Here is a 16,375-nt window from a genome sequence, read left to right as displayed (position 1 = left end):
CCACGCCCCTGTTGGCCCCGCCCCTAGGGCAGAGGCTCTCTCCCATTGGTCCTCGTCCCCTCCTTATTTGCATGGGCGGGGCTGTCGCCCCCCGTCAGGCACCGCCCCTCCCGGCCGGGCCCGCGCTGTTGTGACACGTGAGGGCGGTGCACGTGGGGCCGTTATGTAAAGCGCGGGGGGGATAAGGGGCGGGGCTGGCGGCGGGCCGGCACGCGCGCGCCGCTGGCGGGTGCGCATGCGGGGACCGCCCGGTGCGCAAGCGCCCACGGGTCGGGGCGGGGAAAGGCCCGGCTGCTTCTCCTCCCCCTTGCGCCCCTCCCCCCGGCCAGACGGCGGAGGCTACCGAGCCACAATGAAGCAGCAGCAGCAGCAGTCGTCGCAGCCCCCCCAGCCCCAGTCTTCTGCCGGCGCGGGGGTCCCGGCTTTCCTCAGCAAACTCTGGGCGCTGGTGGGCGAGGACCCCAACAGCCAGCTCATAACTTGGAGCCAGGTGCGGCGAGCGCCGGCCGCGGCCGTTGGCCGCCCGCGTGCTCGGGAGCTGCTCTCCCCTCCCTTTACCCCCCCCCCCCCCCCCCCCCCCAGCTCCCTTCCCCCTCTTCCTCCGGCGCCATCGGGGGTCAGTAGCCGGGTGTTGGGAGGGGAGGACTGGGCGGTCGGGTGGTGGACCGGCCGTCCGCGGCATCGGGGGGGGCAGGCAAGGCGCGGGGGGCCTCGCAGTACGTAGAGAGGGCGGAAGAACCGGGCCCGCCCTCTTGCTTTGGTCCGGCTCCCTCCAGCCGGCCCCGGGGGAGCGCCTTCTTCCAATCTGCCCCTCAGCCCAGAGGCCGTGCGGCTGCTTGGGGCCGTCGTAGCTCGGGTGGGACTATAGGGGGAGGCCGATTGGCCTTGCTGGCCCTCAGCCGTTGCCTCGACTACGTCTGCGGGTAGTGGGGGGGGGGGGGGGAGGGGGTGCGAGGACCGGTCCCTGGCGAGAGGGGCGCCTTCTATGCCAGTGTTTGGGGGGAGGCGGGGAGCTGTTTTCCGGCCCCGACTGAGCGGGTTAGGGGCTTCCCGGGATGCGGTGGGCGGGCACCCCTGAGCTTAGGAGGGCGGGGATCCGAGAGCGGGCGAGTGTCGCGGTGTGCGTTTAAGGCGCCGGAGGGGGAACGCAGAGAGCATCGGTGAGATGCTAACACCGGCGGGCTGACGAGTCGGTGATTAACGGGGCTTATAGGCGGTGAGCCGAGGTCTCCGGAGTGGAGGGAGATGGGGAGGTGGGGGTGTTGGCGCCTCCGGTGCACGAGGCAGACGAGACAGGGCCGCCGTTTCCCCGTGTGACACCGGGGGCGGGGGGAACCGGGCCGGCGGGGGCGGCCCGAGATCATTAGCGGGCGGGCAGCCGCGTGGGGGCGAGCGGCCACGTGGGGGCGACAACTGTTGAGCTGGGGTGGCGCCTTCGCGAGTGTCGCGTCCACCTGCTGGAGAGCGGCGGCGGGGAGGGGACGGATCCCTCCCCACTGCCCCCCGGGCTTCTGCTTCGGAGACGGCTCTGGAGGCAGTCGGGATGCGTCCCCGTCGGTAGCGATGGGGGAGAACCGACGGCGACAGAAGTGTTGGTCTGCCCCTGTTTGTTGAAGTAAACAATGTCCTTGTCCTGGGAACTGCAGGTTAATGGTGCTGATACCCATCTGCTTTATTGCCTGCGGTTTAAAAAAAAAAAAAAAAGCCTGAGTTGGATGGCCTTTCGATTTGAGTCCTTCATATCCTTCATATTCAGATGCTGTTGTACTAAATAAAAAGCATTATAGGAGCACAAAGTTAATAAGTATCTAAAACATTGGAAGCAGGAAGTAACCATCTTCTAACAACAGGCATCAGATATGCTAATTAGATACTAAAAATAACAGCTTCGGTTTTCTCTAGATTTTTATATATTTTTATAAGAATTACATCTTTAAAAAATTCCGTTCTCAAACTGGAAACATCTTCAGGTGGTATTGAGATGGCAGCTCTCAGGCGAGTTTACTTTAAATGCTCAAGTGGTGATAAAATGTCTTCTTAAATACTGATTACGAGTTACCAGTAACTGCAGCCAAAAGTTCCTGAATAAGGAAGTAGATGGACTTCCAGTAGATTATGGCAGCGTTTGTTCTAAGTTCTTCTTGAAGACAAATGCTAAAGACTGTAGGAAGATTGTCTAGCTTAAAAAGTGATATTTTTGCCCTGTTATGCTTTTAATGGAGACTTTCCAAATTCACTACTTAGGTTTACCACAAGTAAGAGTGCCAGGTCTATTGCTAGTTGTACTGTTTTCTTAATTAAAAATTAAGACTAAATGGTTGAGATTCGGCAAGACTTTGTGGAAGTCGAAGTTGGTGGGAGTGGCATTCAGCAGTAATTGTGTGAGGGTGGTATTGGAATTACTTGCTACACAAGTTATGACTTTTAAAAATACTCATCAACGAATATAGTGGGGTACAGAGAATGTACCAAATGTAACAGAGAGTTGTCACTTTCCTCCTATACAACCAAATTCTTACCCTGTAAGGATAAACACCATCTGAAAGCAAACAGATGAGCTTTGTTGCCCCGCATATGTATCTCAGTGTTGCCGTGGGTGTGTGTTTGGAAACGTGTACTAAGAATACCAAATGAAGTGCTTGGAGGATTGCTGTATGCAGCACTCAGTAGCACTAGGACTTAATAAAATGCTTCTTAAGCAAGTTCATATCAGACCTAAAGAACTGCACAGCTTTGCTAGAAAAGGCTGTCTGGGCAGCAAGAACTAGTAGAAGTATTAACAAGATTTTTCTGTGCTAGGCCTGAACAATGTCAGTGAAAATGTTGTGAGGTGCTGCATGAAAGCTCTCCGATGGTGGCACAGCTCATCCTAGTGCCTTTTGCTGGAATACCTTCAATTTGCGACTCTAATTAACACGCTGCCTAAATTGATATGCTTATGTCCTTCTTTTGCTTCCCCTTTCCCTTCCCCTGATTGATTCTCAGCAGGAGGTATTACTGGGCAGTTCTCATCTTCCCACCGTCCTTTCAGGCTTAAGCTCCAAACTCATCCATTGGTGGTGAGCCATTTATAAATCCTGTTTCTGGCAATCCATGCTGGTTTGTCAGAAGCAAGCTGTTAAACACACATCCTGGAATCATAGAGCTGCTGGCATTTCAATATAAGAAGCAAATCTGATTCCATCACCTAAAGGGCTTCTAGGAATATGCAGTATCAGTGTTGACATTGGTCTGAGATGGTAGGCTTCTCGTTAAATACAGGGAGAGGGTATTGTGGATGTACATAGGAAATGTAAACTATTTTGAATTTGAATTCTGCCAATTACTTGTCATTCAGTTATTGGAACATAGTCGCTGAACAGCAAAGAGCTGACCCTTCTATTTTAGTCAAAACCTGTGGATGAAATATGAATCAAGTCCACGCTGGAGGAGGGTGGTATTGCCTTGGATGGTTACATTTCTTTTTAACTCCAATTAAAAGAAAACTGAGGTTTTTTACATAAAAAATCCCAGTGGACACCCTCCGTTCCATCTGCTCTGCAACTCTTAACCAAACTAATAATGCTTTTATTTTGGAAAGCAGAAGGGACTTACAGCTTGTTGGTTTTTTACCTTGCTGTCTGTTTTGTCAGATTCCTTCCAAAGACTTTCAGGCTACATAAGTAGATAGTATTGCCCTTTAGTGAAACTGTGGTAATTGTAAGTAAACAATTAATTTCTTAAAATGAGAAGTGGGTAACACTCCAGGTGCTACCGTTTAGATAGGAATAGTGCTGTAAATTGATAATATGCTGTTGCTTTGAAACGCCAGGGTTTGTCCACTTTATTGTGGAAAACAGCAGACAAGCCGATCAGTTACTTGCTGCATTCACAAAGGAAGCATTCCTGTCTGGTGATTAATTCTAAAAGCCCATCGTGTTCTCTGCAATGGTCCTAAAGTAGCTTAATGTGTTTCTTTTGTTTTAGAATGGCCAGAGTTTCTTGGTGTTGGATGAACAAAGATTTGCAAAAGAGATTCTTCCTAAGTACTTCAAGCATAACAACATGGCAAGCTTTGTCAGACAGTTAAATATGTGTAAGTACTTGGGGTTTTGCTTTCTAGCACAGTTCTAAATCCTTTGAGCACTGATCCTTTGTCCTCTGCTACTAGGATACTGGCTCAACCCTAAAACTGGTAACAGGATAGTTGGAACAGCATAGTTTGAATTTTTTAGTTGGATTTTGAGAGGTTTGTTTGTTTGTTTCTGTTTCTTTTTATTAAAGATGGCTTCCGTAAAGTTGTCCATGTTGAATCTGGGATTGTCAAACTGGAGCGAGATGGTCCAGTAGAGTTTCAGCACCCGTATTTTAAGCAGGGCCGGGAGGACTTGTTGGAACACATTAAAAGGAAGGTTAGTAAAAACTCAGTATGTGGAAAACTGTACTTCTAAGTGAATGAAGGGAAAAATTCACGTTAGGCTAATTTCAGGATTGTGAGTACAAATAAGCTTGGAGCTTGGCAAAACAAACTGCACTGCTCTTGAACTTACCTTGTTATAAAGATACTTTGAGGAATTTGACTGGGGTCCTTATCTAATCTGCTTCACTGGCATTATAGCAAGTTTCACAGGTAGCAAAAATGCTTAAGTTTTGCAAGTATAACATTTTGTAAATGGGTATTAGAAGTATAGAGCATGCTTTGACTTTACTATCAGTACTATAACAGGCTGGTTGTTTCAGAATAAGCTTGTAATTGGCATTAAACTTCCACCAAATAGAACAGAGAGCAAACCTATAAACATGTTTGTTATGCAGCTAAATGTGACTCTGGATTATGCTCAGCTGTTACTGACTGTGAGTCAGGGGAATGTAAATATCAACCAGAAGCAGGGCAAGTTAGACTGTAGTGAGTGGGATATATTTATTAACATTGGGTTATTGTGAAGTAGTTGTGATAAGTAGAGCACTTAGGAGAATGCCTGAAGAATCTGAATGAACACAAGTAATGGTAGCAAGTAAAGCCAATGTGATAACAGCTGTAAGAGGAAATTTTTGTGTGTTTCTGTACTTAACCTCTTTGATGCTTGGTTTATTATTAACTTAAATGTGTAACTTAGTTTATCAATACTAGAAGAAAATTTATTTGATCACTGAAAGAAAATAATAGTTTACAGTAACTGAAGGAAAGTGTTGTTGATTCTAATCTTTCAAAGGTTTCTTCACGACCTGAAGAAAACAAGATACGTCAGGAAGATATCTCCAAAATAATAAGTAGTGCACAAAAGGTGCAAATAAAACAAGAGACTATTGAATCTCGATTGTCTGCTTTGAAAAGGTAAGTTGCCCTATCAGCAACTGATCCTTAAAATAGAGTAATTCTGATAACAATTATCAGACGAAGACCTAATTTTAGGTGTTTCTTGATGTCTTACTCCCTAACTTGAAATATGCCTTTAGGAAAGTAAATTTCAATTTTAAAATTGCATTTAAAATTTTATACTCCAATGTGGCTAAAATTAGCAGGCCGTGTTGGTGTTTGAAGAACTGTTTAGTAGTGGGCAGTTAAACAGTACTTCTAATAATTGCTCCATAATGCTACTGAGGCTGAATATTTAATTCAGCTCTTACTTTAATGTATGCTGGTTCATGTCTTAAAGCTTGAATTTGTTTCTGTATTTAGTTTCAGGCAGAATTTGGTTTGTGCTAATTGCTTCTAAAACTTTTCTACTACAGTTAATTTCTTTGCTCACTTTCTGTTTTCCTGTTGTTGCTTTCATTGCCTCATTGCTAAAAATTGCAAAAGAGATAATGCGTATGAAAACCTGTTTAGAAATCTAATTTGGAAATTAACTAGTTACCTCAGCAACAGGTACAGAACCTACAATCCAAATGCAAATAGAGTATTTTTAGAATTATGTTGTAATCTATTTAGTAATTACAATTTATTTTCAACAGTGAGACATGTATGTCATAAATTACCTAGTAGGAAATGTGAGTATAAATTCACGCACTGCAAGTCACAGCACCTCAAGAGAAACTCTTATCTCAGGACTCCTAAACTTATGTTGAAAACAAATGATTGTGTACCTCTGTGGAAGAGGTCAGTGATTAGTTAAAGTTTTAAGAAGTAAATGCAGTTGTTTCTTATTTTCACTTCCCATTACTGGTAGAATAATATAATGATAGCATATTTTGAGGCAAACCTTGTTTGTTTAGGAAGAGTCTTTGTTAAAACCTGGCCAGTCTAGAGACAGAACGTTCATATTCATCCATTTCAAGTTGTAGGTGAACTTGGGTAAGAAGGAACCCCAGAAGGCTTTCAGGTCCAAACCCCTGCCTCGAGTAGGGCTGACTTTGAAACATGTCTGGTTGCTAACAACCTGACAGTTCGTAGAGATAAGAAGATAGAACACTTGTTCTATGACATCCGTATTGTTACCCCATTAGTTTAAAATTATTGAGGTAGAAACAAGCTATATCAGAAGACCTAGTCCTACAAAACACATTCAGCTGTTAAAGCTGTGATAGAACTGTATCTTAGAATGTATGTTGGACATAAGAGCTGCTTGAGGAATGACTAATAAGCTTCATCAGACTGCATATAAACAGCTGAAAACTTAGCTTAAGATTTCATGAAACAAAAAAAAACCACTGGAGATTTTCTTCCTTTTTTGCTATACCTCTGTGTTGAAAGAAACTGCTAAAGAGAGGATGGAGTTTTTGGTATTCATTATCTACTTTTTAAGGCACTACACTGTTAGAACAAGTTCATGGATACAATAGCAAGGCCACTGCAGTAGTGTTTATACTGTTTTAGTAACTGGACCCCTGTGAGTACTAGAGCAACCAAGGTTTGTACAATGGCAGTGTTTCATGAAAACTGCCATCTCTGCTGTGCTGCTGTTATTTGTTAGCACCCAACATGCTCTTTTACTGGAGCTAATGGAGGCAGCTGTTAGGATGACATACAGCTGCATCTATCACTTAAGAGCTTGTTCTGTAAAGATGCTTTCAAGGTGGATTTACTGTTGCTTGAGAAGTGGTTGATACCGAATGAGGTGCATGAGGGAGGACAAACAGGCTTGATGGAGATGAGGAACTGGTTTTTAGTAGTGAAAGGAAGCTGCATTCTTATTCTGTTTGGTGCTTTGCTGCTGCCAGAAACAGGTTATATGCCAGAATTTTTTTTTATTTCCTCAGAATTTGATTACAAAGTAACTTTGTTATGGGAAATGAAAGAAAATAGTTAATTTTTAAATACTGAATGTGTGTGTAATTAGTATTGCCAAATTTGGGATATTAATTTTTAAGGGGACTGGAATTTCTTTGCAGGCTGCTTCTTGTGTTTGGGTCTCCATTTTGTAATTATTTTTGCCAAGGCTGCTGACTGTGGCACTTTTCTGCTCCCATAATCTAAAAACACATTTCTGAGAACTTAAATCAGCTAATCTTCAACCAAAATTATTAATGTAAATATTTTAAAACTTAGTTTTAGTTTGACTTTTACATCATCCTTTTTAAACAGGGAAAATGAATCCCTTTGGAGGGAAGTGACAGAACTGAGAACAAAACACTTGCAACAACAGCAAGTTATTCGGAAGGTAAGGCTTCATTCAAGTGTTTCCTATAAATGAGCAGTTGTTTCTGAATGAGGAATACTGTGCCACATGTCACCTTGCTTTGTCCTCAAAAAACAATAGGGTGATATATTGTGCTAATTTTCACAAACCTTCAGTGTATTTCACTGCATAAGCAGAAGATAAGGTCAATCTCTTGCAAATAGTTTCAAAGGAAGAGGTTAAAGACATCATACATTGTTCGTTCTGGTACCCTTAAGATGGTCAATCCATATTCTGTTACTTCAGGAACCAGATGACTAATATTCTGTGTTGGATGATGTCAGGAAAAAACTTCTTCATACTAAAAGAATTTCAGAGTTCTGTAATAGAAAATTACTGATTGTATTTCTGAAGTTATCAGAAGGATAGATTATTGAGTGGAACCCGGTGGTAAGAGTTGTGGTCGGTGGCTTCATACCCAAGGGATAATTGGTGTTCCTCAAGAGTTGGTACTGGGACCAGTGCTGTTTAACATCTTTATTGGGAACACTGATGGTGGCATCAAGTGCACCCTGAGCAAGTTTGCTGATGACACCAGGCTGTGTGGTGCTGTCAGGACACTGGAGGGGAGGGAGGCCATCCAAAGGGACCTTGACAGGCCTGAGTGGTTGGACCATGTGAACAGTAACACTGAAAGCAGCCTTGTAGGAAAGACTTTTTATTGATTTTTCTTTTAACAGTTTGTTCAAGCTAGTTGAATACATGTAATCCTTAAATTTAAAACATAATGGAAAGAAGTCTGATAGGCATCTGATAGCACCATTAAGTTTACTTGTCATATTTTCCTCAATCTGCCAAAAATGCCTTTAGCAGACCCAACATTTACAGATACAGGTTGTGTGTACAGTTAACATTCCCATGTGGCTTCTGTCATGGCTTATTAGAATGATTCTAATGTTTGAGTTGCTGGATGGTTTTCTCTATACTGTATGATGTAGTGTAAATGTCTACTTATTGCCTGCTATGTGAAAAGCCTTTCTCAAGACAACCAAATACCTATTCCCTCTGGATATTACCAGCAGCTTTTCTATCCCATTGTGATTTCTGTATGAGTTACTACAAAAAAAATAAGGCTTCTGCTGTTTACACGTTGATTTTATTAAGTCTTCTGCCATAAGGTGTCTTGGTACTCTTGAGAGAAGAAGCCATTACAACTAACACTAGTATTCTTTTGGTTTTAGATTGTGCAATTTATTGTTACCTTGGTGCAGAATAACCAACTCGTGAGCCTAAAACGCAAAAGGTAAATAAGTTCTTTGAAACTTGCTATCCAGTCACTAACTGTCACGTTTTGTTAACATGTTAAAACCAAAGAATTATTTTTTGAGATGGATTTCTTTCTTTACTCTTTCTGATTTAGACCTCTACTTTTGAACACTAATGGGCCTACAAAGTCAAATGTATTTCAGCAAATTGCGAAAGAACCAGCTGACAGTAACCACCATGTAAGTTTTCTTCTATATGTACTCTTTGTTATAATGAAGGAAGGAGTAGGGAGAACAGATAAAGGAGCTTGTCTTAAGGGGAATAATGCATAACTGTATATTGCGAGCTATCAGCTTTTAGAATTTATATGTCAGATTGTGTTTTCTTCAGAAGACAACTGTTAAAAAAAATTGCCATTCATCATATGAGCATGTATAAGCCAGGTACTTGTGTACTGAATACAGCTTCATGTGATCCTAATGAAAGCAGTTTGCTTTCAACAAAAGCATTCTTTGAAACAGCCTGAGTATGTTGTCTTGTTATCTCTGGGACACAGGCACTCCTGTCCCCAAACGGGGAACTAGGACATCTCTTTCACAAGGAAAGGCTGAGGAGTGATCTTTTTAATGCTTATAAGTACTTAAAGGTGGATGTCAGGAGGATGGGGCCAGTCTTTATTTGGTGGTGCCCAGTGACAGAACAAGAGGTAACTGGCACAAACTTGGAACATACCAAGTTCCATCTAAACATGAGGAGGAACCTCTTTACTTCAAGGGTAGCACTGGACAGGCTACTCAGAGAGGTGATGGAGTTTCCATCTCTGGAGACATCAAAACCTGCCTGGACACCATCCTCTGCAATGCTCTAGGTGAACCTGCCCTGACAAGGGGGGTTGGACTGGGTGATCTCCAGAGGTCCCTTCCACACCCGAACATTATGTGATTCTGTGTTGTTCTGAGAGGCAGCATCCAGCCTAACAAAATCTTTTCCAGTGCCATTTGAAAGTGTCATGCCACTGAAAGTTACTTCCAGATAGTGATTGGTGGGGAAATCATTAGAATGAGTGCTGTAGCATGGTACTAGAATTAATAAGTTTTATAACAATGTACTTTTTAAACAGCAGTCACTGTTTCAATATCTTGTGTAGTCCTGTTACAGCTTTTTTGGAGCTTTTGCTGACCTGGTGTATTTTTATTTCAAAGCCTGTAGTATTTGCCAAACTTTTTTTTCTGTAGCTGCTATTCTCCAGCTTGTTCATTTATTTGTTTTTTTCTATTAAATATAGATCTATACAATCAGTTTGTATCTCCAAGGTGTAGGAAAGTTCTTACATCTCTTCAGAACTGAAGCATTCTAAGATACAATAACTATCAGAATGCTGAAGCTCATTGCCCTTCTGTCCCCTGACTCTGTCTATAGGTACCTGTCAAGAGAAATGAGGGCTTAAAACAAAGGGAACAGATCTCAGATGACATCATTATTTATGATGTCACTGAGGATGTGGGTGATGAAGAAAATCCCATGGGTGATGAGGAAAATCTTCCCATTACACCAGAAACAAATGAAGATACTACTTCGGATTCTTCCAAGTAAGAACTCCCTATAAGTCTATACTGATAATTGACTTTCAGTGTTTTGTAATATGCAATAATTCAGATTACTTAGATTTATTTTTTTTTCAATGGAGTGGTCAGAATTATTCAGTACTCCTGTACACAGGGGAGCTTCATCTGTGAATTCACTCTTAAATTCTGATTTATTGACCTCTGGATTTGTTTTAAATATTGAATTGGCTGTTGGATTTTTAATATGCTGATGATAGAAACTAACAAGAAGCAATCTGTTTTGTTGCACTTACGTTAAATATATTGTTTATACAAAGAGTCAGTGATGTCTTCTTAGTTTTGGATATGAATACAGACATGAATGACTTCCCATGTTTTTACAGGAGAACAATTTGCATGTACTATTTGTCAGGTGTTGGCATGGTCTTTGAACTTTACTAAGCCAGTTCATTTTGGAGGTTTTTTCAGTTCTAAGCATGTTGTGACTACATTCCTTTGTGTCTGTACTGTAGAAGTAGTTAATGGCTCAGCTCTGAGCAGTTGACACTTGGTGGAGAAATTGTAATGTAGCTGTCTTCCTGTGTTGCAGTTGTATTGATAGGGCCTGTGTTATGCCTTAACAAATAAAATGTAGATAGTTGTAGCTTATTCTTGAACTAGTACCATTGTTTGTACTCAGCTGATGCCTGGGAATGTGTTCTCTGGCAGAAAAGTTCATGAAGGTAAGGTTTTGATAAGGGAAACAGCAGAACTAGTAGCTGCTTAAGATTAAAGAAAATCAGAATATGTAGGAAAACAAATCATTTGAGAGACTTCCTTGGGTTTTAGGTTGCCTTCCTGGTATATGCAAGGAAGTTAATGAACTATAACACTGTCAACTGAGATCATAATGCTCCAGAGTTGATTCTTTTCAACAGGAAATATGCAAAATATCCGTTGTCTGTCTAGTTTGATGCTTTGGTCTACTTCATGTATATTTTACATTTATGTAGAATGTTATAGTTGATCCAAAGCAAAAAATAACAAAATTCCTATCCTTTTTAGTATTTGTTATTGTTATTGTTAATATTGTTATATTAACTGTATTGAGCAGCACAGTACCAGATCAATGGAAAATAATGTGTAGAGTATCTTATTGTATTTTATCTTAAAAAGCAATAGGAAAGTTTATTTCCTTATAGTAGCTTGACTAAAATGAGAAGTGACTAAACCTGTGAAGTAATACCAATTTAAATAAGTACAGACAATATTGAAATGAATTTGTCTTATACTACAGCTGTAGTCATTCTCCTGATATTGTAATTGTGGAAGATGATAACGAAGATGAATATGGCCCTGTAATTCAAGGGGATAAAAGCAGAGAATCAGTTGCTGTCCCACCTAATGATCCCGTCAGCCCTGTCGGTGACAGTGCAAGCCCACTCATGTCAAGTGCTGTACAGCTGAATAACCAGTCGACTTTAACTGCGGAAGATCCAGTCTCAATGATGGATTCCATACTCAATGAGAATGGAGTCATTTCACAGAATATAAATCTTCTTGGAAAGTGAGTAGCCTGTAGCCTGGTCCTTGGTGTTTTCAAGTATTAAAACTGATTGTTTGACTGAAGTAAAAATAGTAGTAAAATAGTAGTTTCTATTGAGAACTTTATCATCACCTTTATTATAGCCAGTCTTTAAAGATCCTTCTATTTTTAAGTATTTCTAGTGTTCATCACGAAACAAGTGAGTTGGAGTGCGTAATCTGATGATACAATGTTGTGGATATTGTTGAAATTGTCAGTATTTCTCTGCATACCTCTTCTGGCAGATGGTGCTCATTAGGGCTACCTGGATTGAAGAGTTGCATCTTTGTTCATACCGTGTCACCTTAATATGATACCTATTTCAGAGCACCTGTCTGCTTTGCTTGGGTTCTCCTTGAAGGAGGCTAGAAGTTTTTCTTTACTGGGGTTGTTTCTAATGACTTAGCTCATTAGCTCATTAATGACATGGCAATGGAATGGACTGCCCGGTGAGGTGGTGGATTCTCCATCCCTAGAGACATTTAAAAAGAGACTGGATGTGGCACTCAGTGCCATGGTCTAGCAACCGCACCGGTGGGTCAAGGGTTGGACTTGATGATCTCTGAGGTCCCTTCCAACCTAGCTAATTCTATGAATCTGTGATTCTAGTTCTAGTGAAGATTTTTAGATGCTTGTAGTGTACACTTAATTGTGGATTTCTCTTCCTTTGTTACGGGTTACAACAATAAAATACTGTTTGTCTTCTAGAGTTGAACTTCTGGATTACCTTGACAGCATCGACTGCAGTTTAGAGGACTTCCAAGCTATGTTATCAGGACGACAGTTCAGCATAGATCCAGATCTCCTCGTCGATGTAATTTCCACTGTTTATCTTAAGTATTTTGATAATACACTACAGAGAATAGATGTGGCTTGTTAATGTTTAGAATAGTTATAAAACACACAGATTTCTTTTTGCCTTTAAAAAAGAAAAGCAATGTTTGTGAATATGTTTCTCAGCTTTATACTACTGTTCAAGCAAATATTTTTGATTGAAGAATGGCTATCTTAATGATATAATGCCCATATTTCTTGCTGTGTGAACTCAAGCACCAATGAGATTAATAGGGTTCCTTTGAAACAGCCCAGCACATCATCTGTAATCTTCTCAATGAACTGTAGTTTAAAGGCTCCATTTATTTTACAAGTTTTCTGGCATTTAGGTTATTTCTTATGAATATGTATATGTTCTCAAATTCTCTTCAGATTTGTGTCAAGTAGAATGGTTTAGGTTGGAAGGGACATAGCTATGCAGGATATCTAGTCCAGCTCCCTTGTTCAAAGCAGGGCCATCTTGGAAGATAGATTATGTTGGTCAGGACCTTGTTGAGTCAAATTCTGAAATCTCCAAAGTTGGGACTTCCCACAGCCTCTCAAGTGCCTGTTCCAGTGCTTGAGTCTTCTTCCTGAAGATTTCCTTATGTCAGTCACAGTTTCCCTGCTGCAGCTTGTAACTCTTGCCTCTGGTCCTTTGTCCATCTCTGTGGAGTTTGTCTGCTCCTCAGCACCTCTTTAGAAGCAGTGCAGGAGTGCAGTGACCCTCCCTTGCCTCTCCTCTCCACACCAGACTAGCCAAGTTCCCTCATCCTCTTGTACGTCACAAGTCCCCAAACACCTGTGGCCCTCTGGATGCCCTCTAGTTGGAAAACTCTTGAGGCCTGAAACTAGATTTAAGACATATTGTGTCTTAAATGCATTTGGCTGTTGAACTTGAAGTGAGTGCCTGTTGGCTCCTCTTCCACCTTGCTGAGATCCCTCTTAACAGCAGCTCTGCTCTCCCATATAATGATGTCTCTTTCCAGTTTGGTGTCACTTGCAACCTTGATCAGGGTTGTTCCTTACTGTACACTGAATTCTTCATGCAGGAACATAAGAAGGAATTGGTATTTTAAGACAGTTACAAACCATGTTAGTTTAAGTTAAAAGTAATTTTTTTTCCTTTGTGACTGAGGCTCATGGAATTCTAAACCATTACACTCCAAAGATAGGTTCTCTTTGCAAAAGTGCTAACTACCTGTAAAAAAACTCTAATCCTGATAGAGGGTGAAAACATCGAGTACAGGGATTATTTTCACACATGCAGACGTGACATTCTTGTATTCCTAATAGCAACATCGAGATACCTAAAACTTCATGTGTTTTGTCTTATTCAGCTTTTTACAAGCTCCGTGCAGATGAATCCCACAGATCATATCACTAATACCAAAGTAAGTCATAAATCGATTGCTGAATGTACTCAACAGAGAGATGCAAACTTTGTTCATCCCTTACTAATTTCTTTACTATTATAATAGCACTTTTTACATGCTCTGGCTCTGAAAACTTCCCTGAGAATAGGAAGGCTGCAGCTGAATTCATCCTGTTAGGCTTTAAACAGAAAAGGGAAAAGAATGCTAATTAACTTCCTTTAAAACTCATGCTACCTTGAGGCCAATACCTGTACGTTGTACAACTCTCTTGTATCCTCTCAGATTTTAGTACTTGCAAACATGGTACACACACTTTGTTGGAATGTTCTCATCTGTATTGTCTGGTGGGTGAAGAAACACAAGAGTAAACAGTAGAGCAGAGATCTAGCTCTTTGAGTATGTCTTGTTCATTTGTGAGAATTGGTTTTGGGTGTTGTTTGAGCAAGCTTGTGTTTCCATTTTGCATTTTCTCAGCCAAGGAGTATTAGTATAGGTAACTGATCCCACTGCATCCCTTCACAAAAATCAGGGGGGCTTGAGTTTGGAGGTTTTTTGGTGGTTTTGTTTTGTGTTTTGTTTGTTTTGTTTTTAAATAGTCAGCTGTGTTATAGCCATGTTGGAAAAAGCGTGAAGGATGTGTGTAAAACTTTGCTTTTGTTTCCAGGTGGAGGCAAAGGGAATAGAAACTACCAAGAATAATACCGATCCAACAGATTCACAGGAAACACAAGTTTCCAGGCCCAAATCAGGTTAGTTGCAGTGTTTGGTAAAAGAGTTCAACAAGTATTGATCTAAAAACTGTTGTGCTTGTTTGTTCTTTGGTTTTTGTCAGGCTGGTAAGCAAATAACCAAACCAAAACATAACTACACTTGCTGTTTAAGATTTTTGGCATTGCACCAGGAGGAGAGTATGAACAATGTTACGCATGAATTTAACAGTTTTTTTAAGCCCTCATTTAAAACAAGCAGCTATCCTGTTTTTTATTAATTATTCTTTAATAAATTCTGTGGGTTGGATTTTGGTTTTTTTGCTGCTGCATGTGAACTGAGAATGTTGTGGGAATTTTTTTCCTTTAGATACACAACTTATACAGTACACTGCATTTCCTCTCCTGGCATTCCTTGATGGGAACCCAGGCTCTGCCATTGAGTGTGGGAGCTCTGCAGCTGGAACTCCTTCCTCTGCTGAGAGACCCCTGGAAGTGGACGAGCTCCTGGAGAGCAGCCTGGACCCTGAGCCCACCCAGAGCAAACTGGTGCGGCTGGAACCGCTGACAGAGGCAGAAGCCAGCGAAGCCACCCTCTTCTATCTATGTGAACTTGCCCCAGCACCCATGGACACAGACATGCCCTTCTTGGATAACTGATGTAATGGGGACTCTGTATATAGTCATGAAGATGAACTATTTATTTAGAATATTGTTTGGTATATGAGTTTTTTGTAAATCACTGTTTTATGTAACCAGGTAATGTGGAATCTACAATACCTTTCGTATGTTGCTTCCTACAAGCAATTGTTTATTGACACGGTTGGCAATACCAGGTCAGACTGTTACTGTACTCCTGTCAAATACTTGGTATTACACATATTGCTTAATATTCCAGGTAACTGAACACTTGTTAATAGTAAGCTTTATGATTTCTTATATTTCTGGTCTTACATATGATGACGTAAACTAGTAGTGTATGGTTAGGGAGCACTGAGTTTCTGTATCTTGGGTTTTTTCTATTTTTTACATTTTGTTTAAGAAACATGAGGCTTTTTTGGGGTGGGGGGGACCAGGACCTGATGTAGGCTTTTTTTTTCCCTGATTGAACTGGGAACAAAGTGCCTGTACCTTGCTAAATCTTGGTTCTGCCTTACTTTCACTTCAGTGAAAGTGCTCACACATAGCACAAACTGGGGAAGCGTTCCTTACAGCCACCAGGCCCCCTGACTGCATGAGTACTTTTGACTTGGACCATCTACTCAGATAAAATAAATGTTACTTAAGTGTGACACTTGTTAAGTGTTGTATCTTGCTCCCCTTGGGTTTGAAATGAACAGCCGGTGCCTTCTGTGCGTGAGTAGTTGTGCAGAGAGGGCTGCTTCTGTGCATGTTTGCTGAAAGGTAACTCATTTAAAAAACAAAAGGAGTGGTAAATTTTCCTTAAGTAATGTACAAAAAGACTCTTTTCTTACTGAAGACTGTGCCAGAGCCCCATACCTTTCCATCCAGGGGAAGAGCCCTCCCTCTGCTCACAAGGTGTGTT

At 41.4% G+C, this 16,375-nt stretch overlaps 1 protein-coding gene across 2 annotated transcripts; it reads left to right on the top strand.

Moving 5' to 3' along the window:
- The first annotated feature begins 254 nt into the window (after positions 1 to 254).
- Positions 255 to 16,121, top strand: HSF2 (heat shock transcription factor 2). 2 transcript variants are annotated; one of them, XM_071741043.1, is made up of 13 exons: positions 255 to 490; positions 3,967 to 4,075; positions 4,264 to 4,391; positions 5,193 to 5,314; positions 7,505 to 7,580; positions 8,780 to 8,841; positions 8,959 to 9,043; positions 10,224 to 10,393; positions 11,646 to 11,915; positions 12,642 to 12,747; positions 14,087 to 14,140; positions 14,787 to 14,871; positions 15,200 to 16,121. In XM_071741043.1, exons 1-13 carry the CDS (start codon positions 353 to 355, stop codon positions 15,487 to 15,489), a joined length of 1,695 nt encoding a protein of 564 aa, XP_071597144.1. In that variant the 5' UTR covers positions 255 to 352; the 3' UTR covers positions 15,490 to 16,121. The 2 variants fall into 2 exon arrangements, with proteins under 2 accessions (XP_071597144.1, XP_071597145.1); XM_071741044.1 differs by lacking the exon at positions 14,087 to 14,140.
- The last annotated feature ends 254 nt before the right edge of the window (positions 16,122 to 16,375 follow it).

This window comes from Heliangelus exortis, chromosome 3 (assembly GCF_036169615.1).
Source record: "Heliangelus exortis chromosome 3, bHelExo1.hap1, whole genome shotgun sequence".
Taxonomy (NCBI): Eukaryota; Metazoa; Chordata; class Aves; order Apodiformes; family Trochilidae; genus Heliangelus; species Heliangelus exortis.
This window is presented reverse-complemented; position numbering and strand designations above follow the sequence as displayed.

Bases quoted from the DNA above. Each gene is read 5' to 3' on its own strand.
- HSF2 (XM_071741043.1), top strand. From the start codon at position 353: ATGAAGCAGCAGCAGCAGCAGTCGTCGCAGCCCCCCCAGCCCCAGTCT. The intron at 491-3,966 runs GTGCGGCGAGCG...CTTTTGTTTTAG, and splicing joins AGCTCATAACTTGGAGCCAG to AATGGCCAGAGTTTCTTGGT. The intron at 4,392-5,192 runs GTTAGTAAAAAC...AATCTTTCAAAG, and splicing joins TGGAACACATTAAAAGGAAG to GTTTCTTCACGACCTGAAGA.